This window comes from Paralichthys olivaceus, chromosome 15 (assembly GCF_024713975.1).
Source record: "Paralichthys olivaceus isolate ysfri-2021 chromosome 15, ASM2471397v2, whole genome shotgun sequence".
In the NCBI taxonomy this organism is placed as follows: domain Eukaryota; kingdom Metazoa; phylum Chordata; class Actinopteri; order Pleuronectiformes; family Paralichthyidae; genus Paralichthys; species Paralichthys olivaceus.
In genome coordinates this window covers 3,996,227-4,015,844 of record NC_091107.1, presented here as the reverse complement: position 1 = coordinate 4,015,844, position 19,618 = coordinate 3,996,227, and the positions used below count along the sequence as shown (strand labels likewise).

General features: G+C 43.2%; 1 protein-coding gene and 1 long non-coding RNA gene across 2 annotated transcripts in view; one reads left to right on the top strand and one right to left on the bottom strand.

Annotated features, from left to right (window-relative positions):
- LOC109644496 (protocadherin Fat 3) overlaps positions 1–18,116 on the top strand; it is a 63,938-nt gene extending 45,822 nt beyond the window's left edge. Inside the window, exons 46-52 of the mRNA XM_069510443.1 lie at positions 739–886; positions 1,653–2,063; positions 3,519–3,777; positions 9,441–9,539; positions 10,641–10,700; positions 11,019–11,057; positions 15,757–18,116. Coding sequence (XP_069366544.1) covers positions 739–886; positions 1,653–2,063; positions 3,519–3,777; positions 9,441–9,539; positions 10,641–10,700; positions 11,019–11,057; positions 15,757–16,520 — 1,780 coding nt within the window. The 3' untranslated portion in view covers positions 16,521–18,116. The remainder of the gene's footprint in view (positions 1–738; positions 887–1,652; positions 2,064–3,518; positions 3,778–9,440; positions 9,540–10,640; positions 10,701–11,018; positions 11,058–15,756) is intronic.
- Positions 3,628–19,618, bottom strand: part of LOC138404912 (uncharacterized) — a 99,740-nt gene continuing 83,749 nt past the window's right edge. The window contains exon 3 of the long non-coding RNA XR_011238653.1: positions 3,628–3,743. This is a non-coding gene — a long non-coding RNA (uncharacterized lncRNA). The remainder of the gene's footprint in view (positions 3,744–19,618) is intronic.

Sequence of the window (19,618 nt, the reverse complement as noted above, 5' to 3'; positions counted from 1 at the left end):
TGATAAACTACTCAGATAAAAACGAATGATTTTTTTTTTTTCCAGACAGCAGTTTGTTTAAATCTTTATCAGTTAAGGTTAATGCTCAACAGACTGAAGTCATTGTTAAAGTAGATATAGTCTGCAACAAGCAGCTGTGGTGCGTAACCGGCCGTGAAATTGTTTATCCTGCTGATTTACAAATGATCAGATCAAACTGAAATAAAGATATGACGTCTTCTCTTTAAAAACTGAATCATAGTCTCCGTTCAAATGTGACACAACTTTCTGAATCCAAGCAGTTTGTTAATTGAGATACGCATCATTTCTCTTCTAAATTATAAATGAGAGAACATCACTGGCCGATGCGTCCAGGCCTGTTTTTGGGAGTTTGTACACTTTTCATTAATTCAAGTGAAACTTCAGATGGTTGTACAATCAAGGCCGTGCTATCAGAAATGCTTTTTCTTCTCACACATCGTCTTGTGTTGTAAAAACTCCATCAAGAAAAAATAATCACACAAGTATTTTCAGCTCCCTGCACAGCAGGACGCCACGTCTTAAAAGCCAGGACGAGCACGTATGTGTGTTTGTGACGTTCTGTCTGAATTGACCTGTTTATCAGAGTGTGTGCGTCTGTGCAGATAATCTGGTCATTAAGTAAAAAGCAAGACCAAAGTTATCTTCTCTCTCTTTGCGTCTTTTCATCTTTTATTCTTTCTCACGGACACAAATAATCTTCACCCCCCCCCCCTGCAGATGTGACGAGGACATTGACGAGTGCGACCAGGACGAGTGCGAGAACGGAGGCGAGTGCGTAAACACTTTCGGGTCGTTCTACTGTAACTGCTCCGAGGGGCAGTTTTGCGACGACCAGACGCTGGATGATGTGGGGGACGACACGCAGGTAAAGCATGACACTTGACGAAGTGAATGAATTTAAGTGAGAACAGAATATACTCAAGTACAATCAAACAAGAATAAAAAAAAGTCCCAGCTCTTTGGATTGCTTTTTGTGCTTTCAGCTTGCTCCTAATTAGACTTGGCATGCTCAGTGAAGCTGCAGAGAATGTTGAGTGTGCAGCGGCCTCCCGGAAGGTTTATTCACCAGTCTGGTATCTCTGTCTCCGGCGTAGATGAATGAAAGTGTGGTAATGGGTAAATCATGGTTTCCATTTGAAGTTGTCATGCTCTTGACTTTTGCGAGAGTGCTACTCACCTTATACTGAGACTGCAAGCTCAATGAATGCTGCACATTGTCAGACCACTGTGGAGGTTCTCAGTGGCTCAGGTTGTAGCTCTTGGTTGAATTTTGTCGTGGGTATTTGAAGACGGGTTTCCCCTTTCATCCGAGAGGCCTCTCTCGGTTCCCTGTCGCCGGTGGGGAGACCCTGTTTAACACCTGTGGGGCCACGAGGGAATGTTTGTTACGTCTCCTGGGAGGTGATGAACAGACAGAATCATAGGTGGAGGATAAGCGGTGCCTTGGACCCCCCATGATCCTTCACTCCTCTCTCTAACGCAACAACAAATAGATACTTCAGTCACACAAATGTTTCACTCGATATCTCAAGAACACCTTGAACCTGCTATTCTTCCAGTGGAGAGTAATGAACTATCCAGTCTTGCATTTGGAGGAAATGCATTCATGTGTTTCTCTTCTCGTTGCCCAGGCGGAGCCGCTGTCTTACGTCGGACCAGGAGAGATAATTGGCATCGGGGTCCTAGTCTTCGTCATCATCCTCCTCCTCATACTCTTCATCGCTTTCAGGAAAAAAATCAAATTCCGTAAAGACTCAGACGTGGACCCAGGGACTCAATCTGTGATGGGCGTCTCGGCCATCTCCACAGAAACCAGCTACATGCTGCACAAGACTGGCATGGGGGCCGAAGGGATTGAGTTTAAAGCCGTGCGTTTGTCGGGGTCACCGGCGACCACGAGCGTCTACGGGGAGGTGGGCGGCAGCACGGGGGGCCCTCCTCAGGTCATGGTGCGTCCCAACGCCCACTCTCCACTGCCGGGGGGTCTCAGCAGCCAGGGCATGAGGAGCGGAGACGGTGACAGGACCAGTGAGGGGAGTCAGGTTTGTACATGTGCATGGGTCTGTTTTAATGATTTTAAAAATCACACTAAAATAATTCGGTGGAGTCGTATGTTATTAAAAATCGAATATTATATCATATTGTCTCACAAGCTCTGACAGAAAGAAATTAACGTTATGATTGCCAAGCAGACGGTGTATGATTTAATTCTGCTGCAGATCAGGGCAACATTAAGTTTTATTGCGATACCACAACAATAAAAATTCCAGGCTATATCAATTTTATATTATATCAATATGAATGTTTTGTCAGCATATCTTCCAGGTCCTTGATTTGATGATGATGCATTTCTGGAGTTCAGCTCTATTTATACAGTATATAAGCCGTGTTCATGCAAACAGCTGAGGTTTGCATGTAAGAATAGGTTCACTTTCATTTTTACTTCTCTGGCTGAACGTTTTCTGTCATTTAAAGCCACAATTTGAAAATGTCTGCATTTGTCGCGTTCCACAAATAAATAGTCAACCCCGCAAAGATTGTCCGACCACAGGACACTGAGAAACATAAGGTTCATTAACTTTAACGCAATCTCATGCTGCTTTCACAAATGGAATCCTTAAACTGTTATTACTAAAATATTATGCCGTGGATCATTTAGACGGAGTTCTCGGTGATCAGGCAACACAGACACTAATTATAACGTCACTGTCGGGATAGAAGCTTGCAAAGGCTAAGAATACAGCGAGCTGGCAGGCTGGTGACGTGACACAGGTCACAAAGGAATAATGACAGAGGGAAAAGATGAGATGAGACTTTAATTACAATATATTAAGTCACCATCAAATTAAAAATCATTTCTGAAAATGTTGGAAAACACGTCAGAACTTGTGGCTTTCAGAAGTTTCTGAGGTTTGAGGTCGTAAATACCATGAACACCAGAGAGGGGGGGGGGGTTAAAGACTGTATATTAAGATGGTCGACACGAAAGCTCCACAAAAGTGAAGCCACATCCCCTTGATCGAAACACATTGTGGCTTTAACTGCACCTTTGAAAAAACATATTGTATAATTTTTCATGAACGTCTCCAGTGGAGACAGAAAATCTTTAAAAACATATATAATTCATTCTAAAAAAAAAAAAAAAAAAAGCAGAGCTCTGTAGTTTTATGCAAACAATTCTGAACCAGGAAGTTTTAGTAAAAGTTTTTCTGGTCACAGACATTTTACAGCCGCAGGTTTGGTGCATCAGATCGAACGTGTGGGAGCAGAACTAACTACAGGACGGTGTTCTCTATGAGAAAAAACATCTGACCCAGTGAAAATGGTTTTCATCATTGATGTTCTTAATTGTTTTTAAAGCACAGAGGAAAACTTTCTGTCAGCAGCTGGTGTTTTGCTCTTTTCACTGAATTTGCTGACAATTAGAAAAAATACCGAATATCACCTCACATCCTTGAAGTGTTCCTGTTTTGCATATTTGGCTTCCATCCCTGCAGTTGAGCAGCTTCCTCTCCGACATGTCCAGCATCCGAGGCGTGGCCAACAGGAGGGGCATCGCGGTGTGCAGCGTGGCACCCAATCTCCCCTTGGCATCGGCGTGCCACTCCGAGCTCAGTCCGGCCCACAAAGTGTCCTGGGAGGGCGAGGGCGAAACGAGGGGCGAAGGGCCGGAGAGGGTGAGAGATGAGAGAGAGGAGGAATGGGGGCAGAGGGCTTTTGAGCTGGAGAGAACACAGAGAGATAACAGTCCACAGGGTAAGACTGCATCCACACACACACACACACACACACACACACACACACACACACACACACACACACACACACACACACACACACACACACACACACACACACAGTTTCTAACCTCTGATCAAACAGGCACAGATTACACACAGGCCATGAACTCATTGTGTTCCACCCAAACCATCATCTCAACGAGGAGAGCTTATTTCACACTGATCTCTGCCTTTTGATCACACACATCAAAGAAAATGGCCCAGAGTAAGTAAGAGTGGTAAAGAAGTCGTATTTTTATTTTGCTATCATTTCATTTTACTATTTACTTCCTGGGAGCAAATACATTATAATACGACTTGCTTTTCTGTTACGCCGCTGAAACTGCCGATGACGTCTCCTCCCGTATCACGAGAGCTCTCTTACGTGTCTGGTGCACTTCAGTGTGAATGCTCAGGGTTATCAGCCAGAACTCCTGTCCTCTGTTCTTATCCTGTGTTCATTCAAAGACGAAAAAAAAAAAAAAGATGAAGGTTTCATGAAAAGGAAGGAAGCTGACGAGACCTCTACTCAAACAGAGTCTGTTTGCGTCAGTGGCAGCTTTAGACAAATGAGAGGACATTGAACTGACGGTGCAGCGGTGAGCGTTGTCTGATAATTCGACGTCAGTCTGGATGTTTCCAGCGGCACAGTTCACGGGTTGTTCTCTGTCAATGAAATAGCTACGTTGCATCTCAGTGTTGAGGCAGACGTCACGTGTTTCGATTCTCTGTCCAACTTGTTGTTTGAAGAATTCAGCCCGTGGTGGGAACTTCCTGCCTGTTAATTATTGATTCCGTCCTGTGGGAATGGGAAATAGGATTTTTGCTGTCCTGCTGAGTGTATGCACAAAAACAGAAAAGCACGCATCCCTAAGGTTTATTACATTACAATCCATTAATTATCATGCCATTAATCTCATGCTAATGTCCTGATTATTATGTTAATGTCTGATTACAGTGTTAACCGCCGGTTTAATTATTCAATTGGAAACAGATTAGTTGTTTATTTGCACCACGGCAACCAATAACAAGACTAATAATGAATATTGCAATGGATGGGCAGAAGTCAATACGTGAGATACTAACTAACAAGGGGGCCTATTTCTGTCACTACCTGCTGCACCATCAATAAATAAAGAGTTGTGAATAATTAAATACTTTATGAACAAATCAGGTCCCACATGATCGCTCAGGTTTTGGTGATTGTGCTCTCAAAAAATAGTAAGTTGTAAAATAAGTGTTTTTGATCTTGAAGATTATTTGCAGAGGAATTTTAGTTTTAAATGAAGATTAAATGACATAAGCTGCTTTCAGACATGCACTGAGAGAGAGGGTGGCTGCTCTGGACACTCTCCAGAACTTTCCCTGTCAGCCCCCTAGTGTCCGAGCGAGTCGATGTGAGAATACAGCAGGAAAATGTCGAGTGAGTGGGCGTGTCGACGATGTTTCCAGAGGATGCAGAAGAGGTCGTCAACTTGGAACAAGATTCAAGTGCTCTTGGCGAAAAGAGTCGACGCCAGTGTCTATGTGTTGTAAACAAAAACACACGCTCTCCGCAGAATCTGTGTGTCACTTCCTGCCCTCTGCATGATCCAACACTGACACCAACCCCTCGTCCGAATGTTGCAGATATTTCCCTGTTGTGAACGTTTCTGACCCAGATGATCTCCTGCTGCGTTTGTTCATACGCCACCGACAAGCTCGTAAAATGTCCGATTCAAATTTTCCAGACATTTTCTGGAGTTCTTGTCTGAAAACTGCTTTTTGTCAGTTGAGCACCTACTTCCGCCACGGCCCAAGATTCAATCAGGCTGCACCAAATCACACACAGTCATAGATATATAAGTGATTCAATAAATCTTGGTTCTGCCCCCCTGGTCAAATCCGATCTGAGAAAATATGATATGCAAAGTGCGAGATGTTTTGGAGCTGTTAGAGGTTATAGGATCAATTTCCAATGAATAAATTGTAAATTGTCTTGAGTGGAAACATTTGAAAAATAATAAGCAAAGTGAAAGAAGCCAAAGCAGTTGTCACTTTATTTTATCCTGTTGTATTAAAGCTCCGTTCAACGCAACAGAAGTGAGAATGTTTGGTGCCAGGATGAGAATATGGCTTGGCAGAGCGTTAGTAGGAGGATTAGAGCAGGGGTCGGGTCCGTCACCTCGGGCACAGCTGCCAACGCTGGCACACGGCGGGACAGACGCTGGCAGAATAACAAGTGAATGTGTGAGGAAAGAAAATATATAGAGAATAAAGAAAGATTTAAAAAATATCTTTGCATTTTTTTAAACTCTGTCATGTCGACTGCATGCTGAATAAGAGCAGTTTTTCTGCCTCTCTCATTTCGTTTGATTGACGGCGCCGCCTTCCTGCTCACTCTCCCTCAGGAGCTTTTCACTTGTTTCTGCACACAGCGGACCATGACCACCTAGCCCGGGCTGAGAAAGCTGGAGTTGATGTACAGACATCGTGGCCCTCATGGACAGAGTGTGGTTTTGGTTCAAACCCCAACTGCTCACTGAATGTCCGGTATATAAATCATCACTTTAAAACTGAAATGTTCAAAGATGTGACACACAAAAGAGTCTAAAGACACTCCGGTTATTAGAAGAAAGCTGCAATCTTAAAACAAACCTTGCTACACTGGCAATGGATTGTTTAGCAAAACAAGAAAAGCTTTTTACTAGCGGTAAACATACAGGTGCTGTTGAAAGAGGCGAAAAACAAAGCAGCTCAGGATCAAGCTGCACAGGATTTTTGGAAACAGCAGAAAACAAAGGTTTGATTTTCCTCTGCCGCGGAGGTTATTCTTTCTCTCCTGTCGGTTTGTTTGTTTGCTTGTTTGATTTCAGCAAAGTTAGTGGAATGACGGGATGTGGGCTAAGAAAGAACCCATTCCATTCTGGTGCAATTGGGAAAAACGTGGATGATGCCTGACTGACCTTCTACATCTACGTTCATTATCCAATAATGATAAAAAATAAATGCTGTTGAGCTGCAAAAATATCAAAAGAAAAAGTTTTAAAAGTTTCCAGTGGTGAACGAGAGAGAAAATGAATTTATGCAGGACTTTGAAAGACTTGCATGAGTCAAAATCAATCTGTCAAGATCTGATCAAGGGTTCAATTCAGCGTATTTGAAAGAAACAGGAATATTTCATGGATCTTGATGAAAAAATCTGTGGGCGTGCAATATGGTGCGGATCCAAATAAAAATCCAAATCCAGTGTCTTTAAACGTGGTGTTGATCCGGAGCATTTAATGCCAATCTAAAGAATCCGTCAGCTTTACACATTAAAGATACTTTAAGTTGAACTAGTTTCATCTGACGAGGCAGTGAACTGCAAACTGTTTTTCGCTCTCTGCTCCTTCTGTATTTGTTCCACCCACAAACATAAAGCATCTTAAGTTTTGCCCAAAGTTTCTTTTAATCACATCAACAAAGCTGCCAGCTCTTATATCCCAGCAGTTTTATATTCCTGATAGAAGTGTTTATTGAGCCCATACCTGAGTGTCTCTTCACCAATTTGAACAATAAAATGAAACCGGGCATTTTATTGCTGCTAGATTGGAGCCCCTGGCAGAACGGCATTCCGGTCTCTGGCGTTAACAAACTGTCTCGTTGACGGTCTTCGCAGCAATACGCTGCTATCTGGAGTCATTGTGACACAAAAGTACCCGCTCTGGCCCTCTGGCACTTGCTTGACAAACAATCACTCAGAGGCAACTCTTGAGTAATTTGAACACTTGAAATAGCAGCTCGACAAAAGGGAAAATAGTGACAGGGATCACTCCGATTTGTTAAGCATCTATTTATTTGAAATGTTTTGCGCAGGCTAAGGTTAACTGGCAGCCCAGAGGCTGGCAGCTTCTCTCCAAATGAAATTTAATCTGACTTTGTGCAGAGAAAATGTCAGCTGGAGAGAGAAGAAGCTAAGCTTTGATTGCTGCAGTGTCAGCAGGACGACCAGACCAGAGCGACTTTTGAAGATCTGTTACGTGACTGGCTGCACCTTTGTCTGTTGTGTTTCGCATCTGCTGCATTGAGCTACACTCGATGTAGCTCTGTAACTCATCCCCTTCGACTCCTCCAGCTGCTGCAGATGGGTGTGAACGAGCGGACCTAGAGCTGCAGTGGCTGCGCTGGGATTTGTTTCAAAAGCAGTTAGGCAAGCCTCTGAGGAAAGACTGAATTTCATTTTGGGAGATACCGCAGTATTCTGCAACTTAAGTAGCCTCCAGGTGTGGAGGGTTATGTGTGTCCATCCATCCTTAATCTACACCATTTATCCTTTAAGGGTCGAGGTGAGGCTGGAGTCGACCCCTGCTGACACACAACAGCTCACATCTACACCTGTGGGTCATTTTCACGTTGAATGACAACTTGCATGTCTTTGGACTGAGGGAGGATACAGGAGAACCTTTCTCATAGCGACGCCACAGTGCTAAACTCTGCACCACCGTGCCGGGTTATGTTTATAACCCTGGAATATAAGGATGATCAGTTTAAGCTCTGTCATTACCCAGCACAGCCAGCCACAAAGAAAGCGAATGGACATGTGAAAATGTGGATATAATAAAGAATTGGATAACATCCATTCATTATCCATACTGCTTGTCCTTGGGAGGGTTGCAGGGGGAGCTGGAGCTCATCCAGCGGACATTGGACAGGACGCCAGCATATCACCGGGCCAACATATAGAGACTAACACTGTATCACACTCACATTCAGACAATGTCACACACACACACAAATGCAGGAGAATGTCACAAGTCACTGAGGTTGAGCTCAGCGCGTAGACACACTGCGGTTTTGCTCGGTTACAGAATTCTGTTTCGCCTCCTTGTTTGCACTTTCGCCTGCGTATGACCGTGCCCCTATTTGCCTCCTGTCACGTATGTGTGATTGACAGTTTAGATGAACTGTACCTGGAGAGAAGCCACACACACACCTGGGGAACAAATGCAAACTCCGCACAGGAAGACCCCCGTTTAGTCGGGATTGAAAGTAGGAACCGTCCTGCTGTGTGGCCACTGCTCTAACCACTGGTCCACTGTGCCGGATTATGTGCGTTGCCTGGTAATATGTGGGTGACATTTTAGAGTCTGTCATTACCCAGCACAGCCAGCCAGAAAAAAAATAAGTGGATGGTTGAAAGTGTGAATGAAAGGATGATAGACATACTTAAAGCTCGGTAATGTTTTGTTCAGAAGTCACCAATTTCATCTCCATGATGGCATCGAAAGACTTCTCTGAAAATGTAATAATTTCTCCTGTTCAATCTGGTTCTGTAGTAGATCCCTTTGTCACGTTCAGAGCAAAGAAGTGCACCAAAAGGTTTTCTCCTCTTGGTTCACACGAGGCTTCAGTTCAATCAAAAGTCCACAGCACAAACTCTGTAGAATAAATAGCCTCTTGATTAGTCAAAGTCACACTGATGAAGCCTCGTTAATTTAAAGTCGTGCCAGGAAACAATCTCTTCTCAGCCAGGAGGAGCAGGAGGAATGATTACAGCATTGAGTTATGTCTTTCCAACGTAAAGGTATGTGAGGATTGTATTAAGATAAGACTTCTAGCTAATCATGGCTTCATGAATTTATGTATTTGCTGATATGAATGTGAACCTGTGTTTGTTAGACGTGTCGGAGCTGGTGGACGACATGGCCTGTCTCTCAGACTCCACCTCTGATGAACACTCCCTGAGTTCCTACACCTCCGAGTCATTCGATGACAACGGTAAGACTCTTGAAGATAAAAAGAACCAATAGACTTCTCTCAAGTTGAAGAGTGATACTGAACTTCAGATCAGTTAAAAAAAAAACCTAGAGGTCGTTTGTCTCCACGTTGAGTCAGAAAACTTTTTAAAATGAATAATTCTAAATAGTTTAATGGATTTTTTTGTTTTATTTATTGAGATTTTCAGGGGAAACAAACATCTCCACAGTTTCAGTTTGAGTTCAAATACTCTCTTCTGGATGACTTCCCAATAAGTAAAGACCCCTAGTAGTTGGCTGTAGTATAGGTCATAAACCCTGCCTCCTCCAAGTTATCGGATGGGACATGAACCAAGAACCGTGAACTAAAAAGTCTGAGCAGCCTGTGTTATGAACAGTCTATGATTTGTTGGCTCATGAAGGATCATGGGTAATATTCACCTCTCAGTTGTGTTTTCCAACAATTTATTTTTCCTCTACACGATAACAACTTAATTGCTCGGACAGGGAGGCCAACAGAATAATCACCCAGCGTGAATGCAGAGGGAGCTGTTAGGTTACACACTGACGCGTTAACCATAATCTTTGTTTTTGTTCAGTATTCATTTATAGTTTCACCACGTTGCGTCTCTAAATGTTTTTCTATCCGAGAAGGAGAAATCAATCTGAAAGTTGACATTTCTCTGTATTTGGGAGTCACAAGCCAAAAACTCTGGGAACCACAGATATAGTTAAAATTCCCTAATGTGGGAACGGCCGACTTGCATGCATCTCACCCATTAAAGGTTAATGCACAGACATTCAGAGAAAGAAAAAATCACTTTCTTCAAGTCTTTTCTTGGAATCTATAGGGTGTCTTTTTTCCCAGATCACTCAATACCATTGATCTTCCCCAGTAATCGTGTGTGTGCGCATGTGTTTCTCTGAGACGGGGGAACACATGTAGAGTCTTTGTTTCCTGTCTAATTAGTGCAACTGCGGAGAGAAGAGTCCTCTTCCCTCTCCCTAACCCTTATGGGACACGCACATGCAAACAAACGTGTTGTCTACACGTGTGCACACACACGTACACACACATTCTCTGCACTGACTCTGTTTCTCCTCTTTTCTTTCCCCTGTCCAGCTTCCATCGTGACAGTCATACGTCTAGTGAATGACGCTGTTGATGATATTGAAAGTGAAGGTATGAAAGAACATCTTCTGTTATCTCCTATTGTGTGTGTGTGTGTTTCTGTGTGTGTGTGTGTGTGTTTGTGTGTGTGTGTTTCTGTGTCTGCTGGAGCCACAGTTTGTTCGCAGGGTGAAGCACTAAGACATAATGTTCAGCATTTGCCGTTCAGTCTCTTTTCTTACTTAGAATAAATCATCCCGCTTAGATTTCCGATATTTCTGTTTGTCAGCTTCTGACACTGGATCTCTCTGTGTTTCATTTTTCCCCTTTGGTTTCTGTGTTGTTTGTCTCAGTCTCTCTCTGACTTTCACTCTCTCTCTCCCTTTGTAGTGTCAAACATGGACAAAGAACAGCAGCGGAACAGCCCTGGTGAGTGAGATGCAAAGCAACAGAAAAACATCTTATTAACTTACCGTCCCTTTGGCTTATATCTCAAAGCGGTGAATACAAAAACCCAACCTTTTGTATTCTTTACATTAGTTGCTCTGAATACTTTTTATCTCTCCCCATACAGCACAGATTACAATTTCTGCATATGCCTCGTTTTCACGATATGTTTCCTGACGGACGTGGGTCCATTTTGAACCCGGCACAGAACAAAACATTTAAGTACGAGGCGTCTCATCGTTGTCACTTTTCATCGGTTAGAAATGATTGAATGTCTGATCTGTAGCTGATTAACATTAATTCCAGTGCAGTCCTGCAAAATCTTGGCGACAACTCAACAATAACTAAATATCATTAGATCCTCGTCCAGAAAGTCTGTTGGCAGCAAAACACAATTAGGCAGATTTAAAATATCAATATGAGCACTGATTTAAAAAGAACCAATATCAGCCAGGCTCCTCTGTCATTTAATGAAAGTCTGTATTCAGCCTTGTTAAAAAACACTTCTTTTATCAGGAGTGGTCTGTGTTGTTTTAAAGACTGTGAAATGTTTTATATCTGCGAGGATTCTCGCTCAGCCAGGTCATGGTATTTTCAGGAGTTGTACATATACATAGACAACTGGACTTCAAGAAACAAAAGTAAGTCCAGTCGTCTTTGAACACGCACAACTCCTGAAGAAGTCAGAGTTAATACTCAGAATCTCTCATGTAGTGTTCATAAATATTATATCCATATTATTAATACATCTCTTCAGTTTTTGAAAACTAGCGGCTTGTGAATCTTTTGAACAAAAGTGAATCAGCTACACTTGTTATTTCAGTGTATCTGATTCCAGGACTGTAAATACAGATGGATGAAGGATCTCCACTTCTACCCGCTGTACAAAAATAAAGCCAAAATATACAGATGCTGCCATTTTGTGCTTTTGACGTGTGAAGCAGAGAAGTGATGGTTGTGTGAAACTGAGGTATCGAGGTCCTCGACCAATTCTGAGTCAGTAGTTGTTCACCCTGTGTTTATACCATCAAAAGAACTAATTCAAACATATGTCAGTGTCCAATACACTTTTTGGTCTATGTCCTATCTGCTAACCTGGAGGAGGAGGTGTGGTTGATTACGTACACTGCTTCCAGCCACCAGAGACCTAACCAGTCGTCCATTTTAGAAACCGTCCATGTGTCTGATATAAAGTCAGCACTTCATCTTGTTTCCAGACAGGTTGTGTTTAATTATTAAAACTGTTAATGACTAATTAGGCCTCCATGCAAAACTGCAGTGTCTCTGCTTCTTTGGCCAATAACGCTGATGAAGATCTCATTTGAATATGTTTAAATCAGTTGTGTTTAATTACTTACAACTATTGAAACTGAAACAGGTTTGACAAAGGATGTGAAAGGATCTAAAGTATAAAACACAATCAAATTCAAACATCAACATGAAATACCGCTTTATAATCAAATTAAAACATCAGGTGAAAGTCTTTTTTTTTTTTTTAAATGAACGCAATTCTCTCGCCACAGGTAAGAATGCAACTACTGCAGATAAATAGTTAATGAGGATCATTTGATAATGCTGACATTTCAATAGCTCGGCCAACTTTGGTGCAGTGGTCCTCACTTGAAGCTCGGCGAAGCTTTCACCCCGTCCTTTCAGAGGGTCTCGGTGGATTTTAGGGCCACTTTGAACCGAGCTTGACATCCGCACAGAATAGTATAAGAGAGGGAAGCTTCAAACACTCTCTTTCTTTCTAAATGGGGCATCATTTACCGGCTTAACGAACGAACGCACGGCTTTGCTTAAACTAATTCACCATCTAATTCTATCCCACGAAATCCAACCCTATGTTTTTATGTTGTCAGTTTGCGCCACGGTCTTAAAACCAATGTTAATTGACTCATAGTTAGCGAGTCTGTTTGTTGTCAATTGCAGTGTAATTCACTGGGTCTACCAAGCATTTCATTACTGACTCAGAGCAAAGCTGTGTTTGTGCCACAGTCACTGACAGCCCACTGAAGCACGAGGAGCTTTATTTCAGACGGGGCAGAATTAAATGATGAATGAAATTTTAATTCATTGGTCTGGTTTCAAATAACCACTTGGATTTAGTGTATTTATGTTCGTGCAGCACTTGTACAAACGTTTTGTACAAGGACGATGAGAGCGGCCGTTCTAAACAGTACTACAGATACAGGAAAAAAAGAGATGAATACAAAATACCAATTTATAAGGTTAATCATATTCCTTTTCAGTCGTCATTATCGCTGCCTGCATGCGATTACATTATGCGCTTGTGTGCATGCATACGTGAGTTTAGTGCCTCTAGTCGGGAGTTTTGTTTGTGTGGATCTGTCTGTTTACATGTAGTGGCGACTCTGCTAAATGGCTCTCTGCCAGCCTCCCCCTGCCGTATTATCGAGTGTGTTCTCTTCCATGTCCTGATTCACCGCGGCTTCTCCGCATTCACTTGTTTTCATGAGAAGAGCATTTCATCATCAAAGGCTTCCTGTCCCATGAGATATTTGTTATGTTTTCTACTTCACTGACAGCGAGTCGCCACCTGCGGAGCGAAGATGAGATTTGTGTAGAGTTCATCAAAGAATACATTTTGAATCGTAAGAAAAAAATATATTACATTGTACCTCCCTCTGCTCCTCCTCCCTCCCATTCCAGCCTCAACCATTCATTTTAAAATATTTCAACCAGAGGTATGGATATTTCGGCAGCGGCCTGGCATGCAGGGAGAACTCCCACATGTTTTGTGGTTTGCTGCCAGTCTATTAGATACCCCTGTCAACACATGTGTCATGCAGTATATACCAGGAGCTAGCACTGCTAATGAAGTGTACTCTCCATCCCACACAGAAGGTGACCCCTCTGGCTCCTCTCTCTTCATCAATATGATATATTTTCACTCACAGCTCATTATCCTAACCATGAATTATGCAACTGGCCTGCTGCAGTTTGTAGGAAGTAGTAGATTAGTTAAAAGGGGGGGGTAAGGAAATGAGAAATGAGGAAATTACGCATAATTGCACACGTAAGAGGATTTCCCCACAACACAAAAGCGACCCGAAGTAACAAGCATGTACACCCAACTACATCAACTCTGCTCCAGAAACACCAGGGGCCATGCACAACAAAGCGGGTCAACATATCCTTCACGGTCACACGATGCTGGTTATCAACTCGATAAGTTGACCCAGGCTTTCCTACTCTAGATATGAGCGCGGTGTTTACTGCGTATGACCGATCACCAACATGGACAAGTGACCTGACAGCAGAGACGCACAAACCAGGATCAAATTGTTATATCGGAAAAATAGGAGGAGAACAAGCACTTTATCCAGACTAAAGGAAACACAGCTACAGATGCTAAATGCAGGAAGAACAGCTGGTAAAAAATCTGTGACTGTGTGAATGTGTAAGTTATGGAGCCGCCCGGTGACATTTGGGAAAAAATGTACGACGTGGCCACGAGATAATAACGTTCGGGATCGAAATAAATAATTCTGGAGATGAAACGTTTCACTTAATCACATGATAATAATCTATAATGAGCTTTAGTTTAACACACTCTGTCTGCACCGGCTCTGAGGACACACTGTGGAGTCAATAAACACATATGGAACTATTTTCTCGTGCCCTGGTGCTCGGAACGTGACTGTGCGCATTTGGCATCTTGGTGACAGGATGCACATCTGGAAACAGGGAGAGATTGAGATGTACTTGGGTGTGTTAGTGGCTGGGATTGACTGAACCAACCAGACATCGCTTTAAACTTCCCTTATCCTTCCCTTTAAGGACAGTACGCACCGCAGAGTCTCAGAGAGAGAGAGGGGAGGGAGGGATGGAGGCTGTCACAAGGTAAATCTGTAAACTATCTATTCCCAATTCCCAATAAATATTTACTTTCATAGGATAAACCAACTTAAAGGGAAGGATACAAGTGTAAAACTATGACTAACACACCCACGACACCAATATCAGTAACTCCCACAGGTAAAGAAACGTAGTGTGATGCATTATGGGGCATTGTTTTGCATTGAGATATGTGGAAATGATGACATAGACAGTATTCAGTCTTTGCTGATTTGTCAGGGTTCAATCACGAGAACAACAGGCGACATCAGCCTCGGGTGCAGAAAACAAACTGGATTTGTGAATGATGACATTTATTATCTATAAAGCTTGTTTATTATGTATTTTACACTTACAGACTTTCAGGTACTGTTGCTTTAGCAGGGACCAGCAGTGATGTGAGTAAACGTGGAGATCAGGCCCTCCTGTAACTGATGCATATTTACCGGTGTCACCTCACTCACCTCCCGCAGACAGGATAGCGATGATACTCTTGTCTCAGGAGTGAAGTGATTTATTGATGTGGCACGTTTTGCCGGCCGATCCTATTCGGTAGATAATCTCACACACACTGTGCTGTCCGGAGAGGCTGTAACACAACTAACACGTTCAAGCGAGGACTACTGTACATACATCCACAGATTTGACAGCACTCATTTGTCCAGGGAATAAAGTCTCAGGCGCCTTACACGAGATGTAAACTCAGATTCCTCTCTTACTTACTCCTCTTAACTTTTTCCATTAAAAACACACTATCTGTCTCTGAAACGGCTCCAAACTGGTTCTAAAGGTTTATTCTATGTCTTTCTTTTTTTTCCAGGGTATCTCTGGGAGTCCTCCAGCCAGAGTTCCAGCTGGTTGTCGCCATCACGCCTGCGTCCACCAGAGCTGGGATCCCACTGTGACCTCAGTGAAACCCAGCAGAACATCAGACGGGGGGGCAGCACACGCTCCCTCCAGCTGGACTACAGAGTTGTGGGCTTCAGCGGTGACAGGGGCCGAGAGCAGGGACGGGAGAGCGGGAGGAGGACCTTCCAGTGGGAGAGGAATCAGTCGGGTGAGTGGGAGAGGAAACGCATCCTGGAGAGAGATGAAAAGAGGAGGCAGGACGCGGAAGGAACGAACACGGGCATCAGGAGCAGAGACATGGGAGGGCACCGGGACCACAGAGACCTGCAGCAGTTGCACGGCCTCGACAGCTGCGAAGGCGGCTCCTCGCCCGTTTATGAAGAGTACCAAGAGTGCAGCCACGACCCAGAGCAGAGGGAAGAATCAGAGAGCCTTTATGACACTCTACCCCCGACCAGACGGGCCTATGAAGGATACCCATCGAGCCCCCCGGGCCTCAATCTGCACCCGGCTCAACTTCTGCCCCCCCTGAGGGCGTGGGATTTACAGACAGGGGAGTGGAGAGAATCGCAGGAGGAGAATCGTGCAGGGCTCGACGCCGGCGGTCTGGCAGGTTCTGGGGACGAGCTGGAGAGACTACTGAACCTGGTGTCGCTCAGAGCCAGGAGAGCCACGCGAACAAACAGAGCGTCAACCGGATCTGAACCCACAGCAAGCTGGGATGGATTCAAATAAGCACACTAGTACTGTCAAAAACAAAAAGATTTAATATTCCTTTATATATTCCAGTGGCAGCAACCCCCAGTTGTGACTAAAGCTGACATTTATAACACTACACCAATGATCTGCCACCTAAAAATAATTAAAAGAGAATATTACCATATATACTTTTATTATCCCACATTATTATCCTGCTGTAAGCAAACGCTAATCCACCACCAATCCCCCCGGCTCTTCTCTAAACTGGAGGAAAAAAGGGGGAATATGTGCATTCTCAGAACACCTTCACCTGCGCTATGAGAGTTAGACATTGGCTGGGAATCAATGCCATTGCATTTATTATTTATAGAACCACTGGTGCGCAGCATTTATTAACAGTGTGTTTGTGTTGTAGATGATACCAGTGTTGTGTTCGTATGTTACTGTGCATTTCACACATTGTTCTGCTGGATCACACACACACACACATACTCGTGCAACCAAACAAGTGAATGAATGAAAATAAATAAGTATATGATAATAAAATGATTAAATCAAGACCCCCTGGTATCAGCTTGTGGTAATCCTAATAACATCTGTGAGGTTATGTCAGGGACGTGGGCGAATAGTTGAATAAGAAAGGCATTAATTGCTTAATTAATGTGTGTGTCTGTGTGTGTGTGTCTGTGTGCGTTTGTCTGTGAGTGTGTGTGTGATCCAACAGAATAACGTGTTTTTCCTTGGAGAGAATTGTAATAATGGTGAATATGTACCTGGTGTGTTGCTGCAGGTGAGCTTTATCTCAGCGGAGACTACATGAGATAAATAATCCCCCATAAAACATTTAATCCTATCAAGTCAGTCTCCTCACGCCTCTTATATGTTTTTCTTTCCCTCCCGACTGGAATCTGGCAGATTCGTTTAGCGGAGACACGAAGGCGTGAAAAAAGAAAAAAACAAAAATGTTAAAAAGAAAACGTGTTGAAGAGGAGATGTTATTTTTGAATCATGTCAGATTATTTGAAAAAGGTGTTGTGATCGTGTCTTAGATTTCTTCAGCTGTATACACTGTCAACAGTTGAGTAGATTTTCAGTGTAATCTTCTCTTAATGCCTCTTTTTGTTTACCTCAGGGACAGATTTCGTTTCTGCCCTGAATAGACGTATTCAGCTTATTGTGTTTTCCACCTTTTTACCTGTGTGTGTGTGTCTGAGTTTATCTCCACCCTGACCCTGTGAGATCGCATAATGCCGACTGTGCATCTGTAAAAAGCGTGTCTGTGATTAGATAATACTTCTGCTGTCTGTGCAATCAGCCACACGTAAAAAAAAAAAAAAGAAAACATTCCACAGCCTGGGTTTGTGTTGGAGTAATACAACAAGCATGTCTGCAGATAATCCAAATTAATGCAGCTTTAATTACTGAACGTTGCGCGGCATGCCAGCGAGTGAGGTGACATTTCTTAATCGCTTCATCTGCATCCTCAAAATTAGGCCGGTCATTAATTCTTGATTGGTGATAAAAAGTTGAAGGCAGACGACGGTCGGTTCGCTGGCTCCACGTTTACTCTGACTGGAAATAACGAGACGATGCAGCGAGGGAACCTTTGCAGTTTTTGATTATTTCCTCTCAACACCCCTAACCCCCCCCCCCCCCCCCCCCCCCCCCCCCCCGTGGAGTTGCCACAAACTTTGTCCTTGTTATCTTCAATCCCTCCACATCTTAACAGAAAGCATCCCCATGGCAACCAGACAGTCCCCTAAATGATTTTCCTTTTCCTCGTCTCATACAACAGATTTTGGACAATTAAGGGGCATGGAGGTATATATATGTGTTTGTTCTGTGTGATGCATTGTTACATCGGGGGGAGAGCTACAGCGGCCGAGACGTCTCACAGAAGTGCATTCATTGCAAACACAGATGCAAAAGACAGAAGTTGTTGTGGGTGTTGACATTTTCAGGAATGATGGAGGCCATGAAGTTAATATGTTATGTCATTCTCGTGTTTCCCCAAAACTTTATAACACCTCTGAAGAAAATGTGACATCTGCGTCACGTTCTGCAGTACGGCCTCCATGTTGCCGTCGATTAGCAGAATTCTTCTCAGTGTGAGGAAAACGTTGTATTCACAGCCTAAAGGAAAAATCTGGTCAAGCCAGTCGCCAAGTAAGATGCTTGTGTATTTGAGGTGTTGAGGTACAAACGAATAACGCCCCCCCCTGTGCTGTAACCCCTCTTATAGAAGAGCATTAATATTTAAGTGGTAAACTGGTTTTCACAAATGAAGGCTCATACATCCATGACTTGACAACAGCAGCAGTTTGTTGCATTGTCAAAATCCATTGATGCTCACTTCTGTTGTGGGAACATCTCTGTTGTGTGGTTTGTGTAGTTGTGTTGTGGCTTTTGCATTTACGTTTTCTGTTAATTCCCCAGTGTGAGACGTCTCCGCTACTGTAGACAGCAGAGTTGCTTGGCACGAGAAGAAGCAGGCGCCCGCTCCTTAACATATAAAATGTTAGTGTTGTCAAATTTAAAATGACTATTTGCAAAGTGTGGGTTTTAGGATACCCACCCGTCGCAGCAGTAGCTGGATTTTCAGGACACTTTGTCAGAGTAACTGTTAAATTTTTCGAACAGCGGAAATCATTTTTGAGGGAAACACTTCATGTATGTTTTAGTGCATGCCAGTTTGTGTCAGTGCAAAAGATGGAAATAGCTCATAGTCAAATGTCAGCTGGCTTGTTCCAGTTCCGTTCCCTCTCCCTGCAGAAGCCGTGAACTATAAAACACTCAGAACAGGTGCAGGGGCACATCTCAAGAAGGAAGACGAATGCACTTAAGAATTGACGAAACTTGTCACAGTGGGAGGAGAAATTTGCAAACTTCTATTGCTAAACTTTAAGGTCTAAAAATAATCGGCTTGTTTTTGCTCCGTGGTGTGATCACAACACCTGATTTAATGTTCTGTCTGTTGCATCTTCCTGTCACAACAAGGCACCACAGAGAATAAGATTTCTATCAATTAGCATAATGTGCTAAAGATGTCTCCAGTGATGGCAGCCAGAGGTCTGGAAAAGAAGCAGGTGGCATGTCAGCTTTCTCTCAGTCTACCCTTTCATTTATGTGTTCTG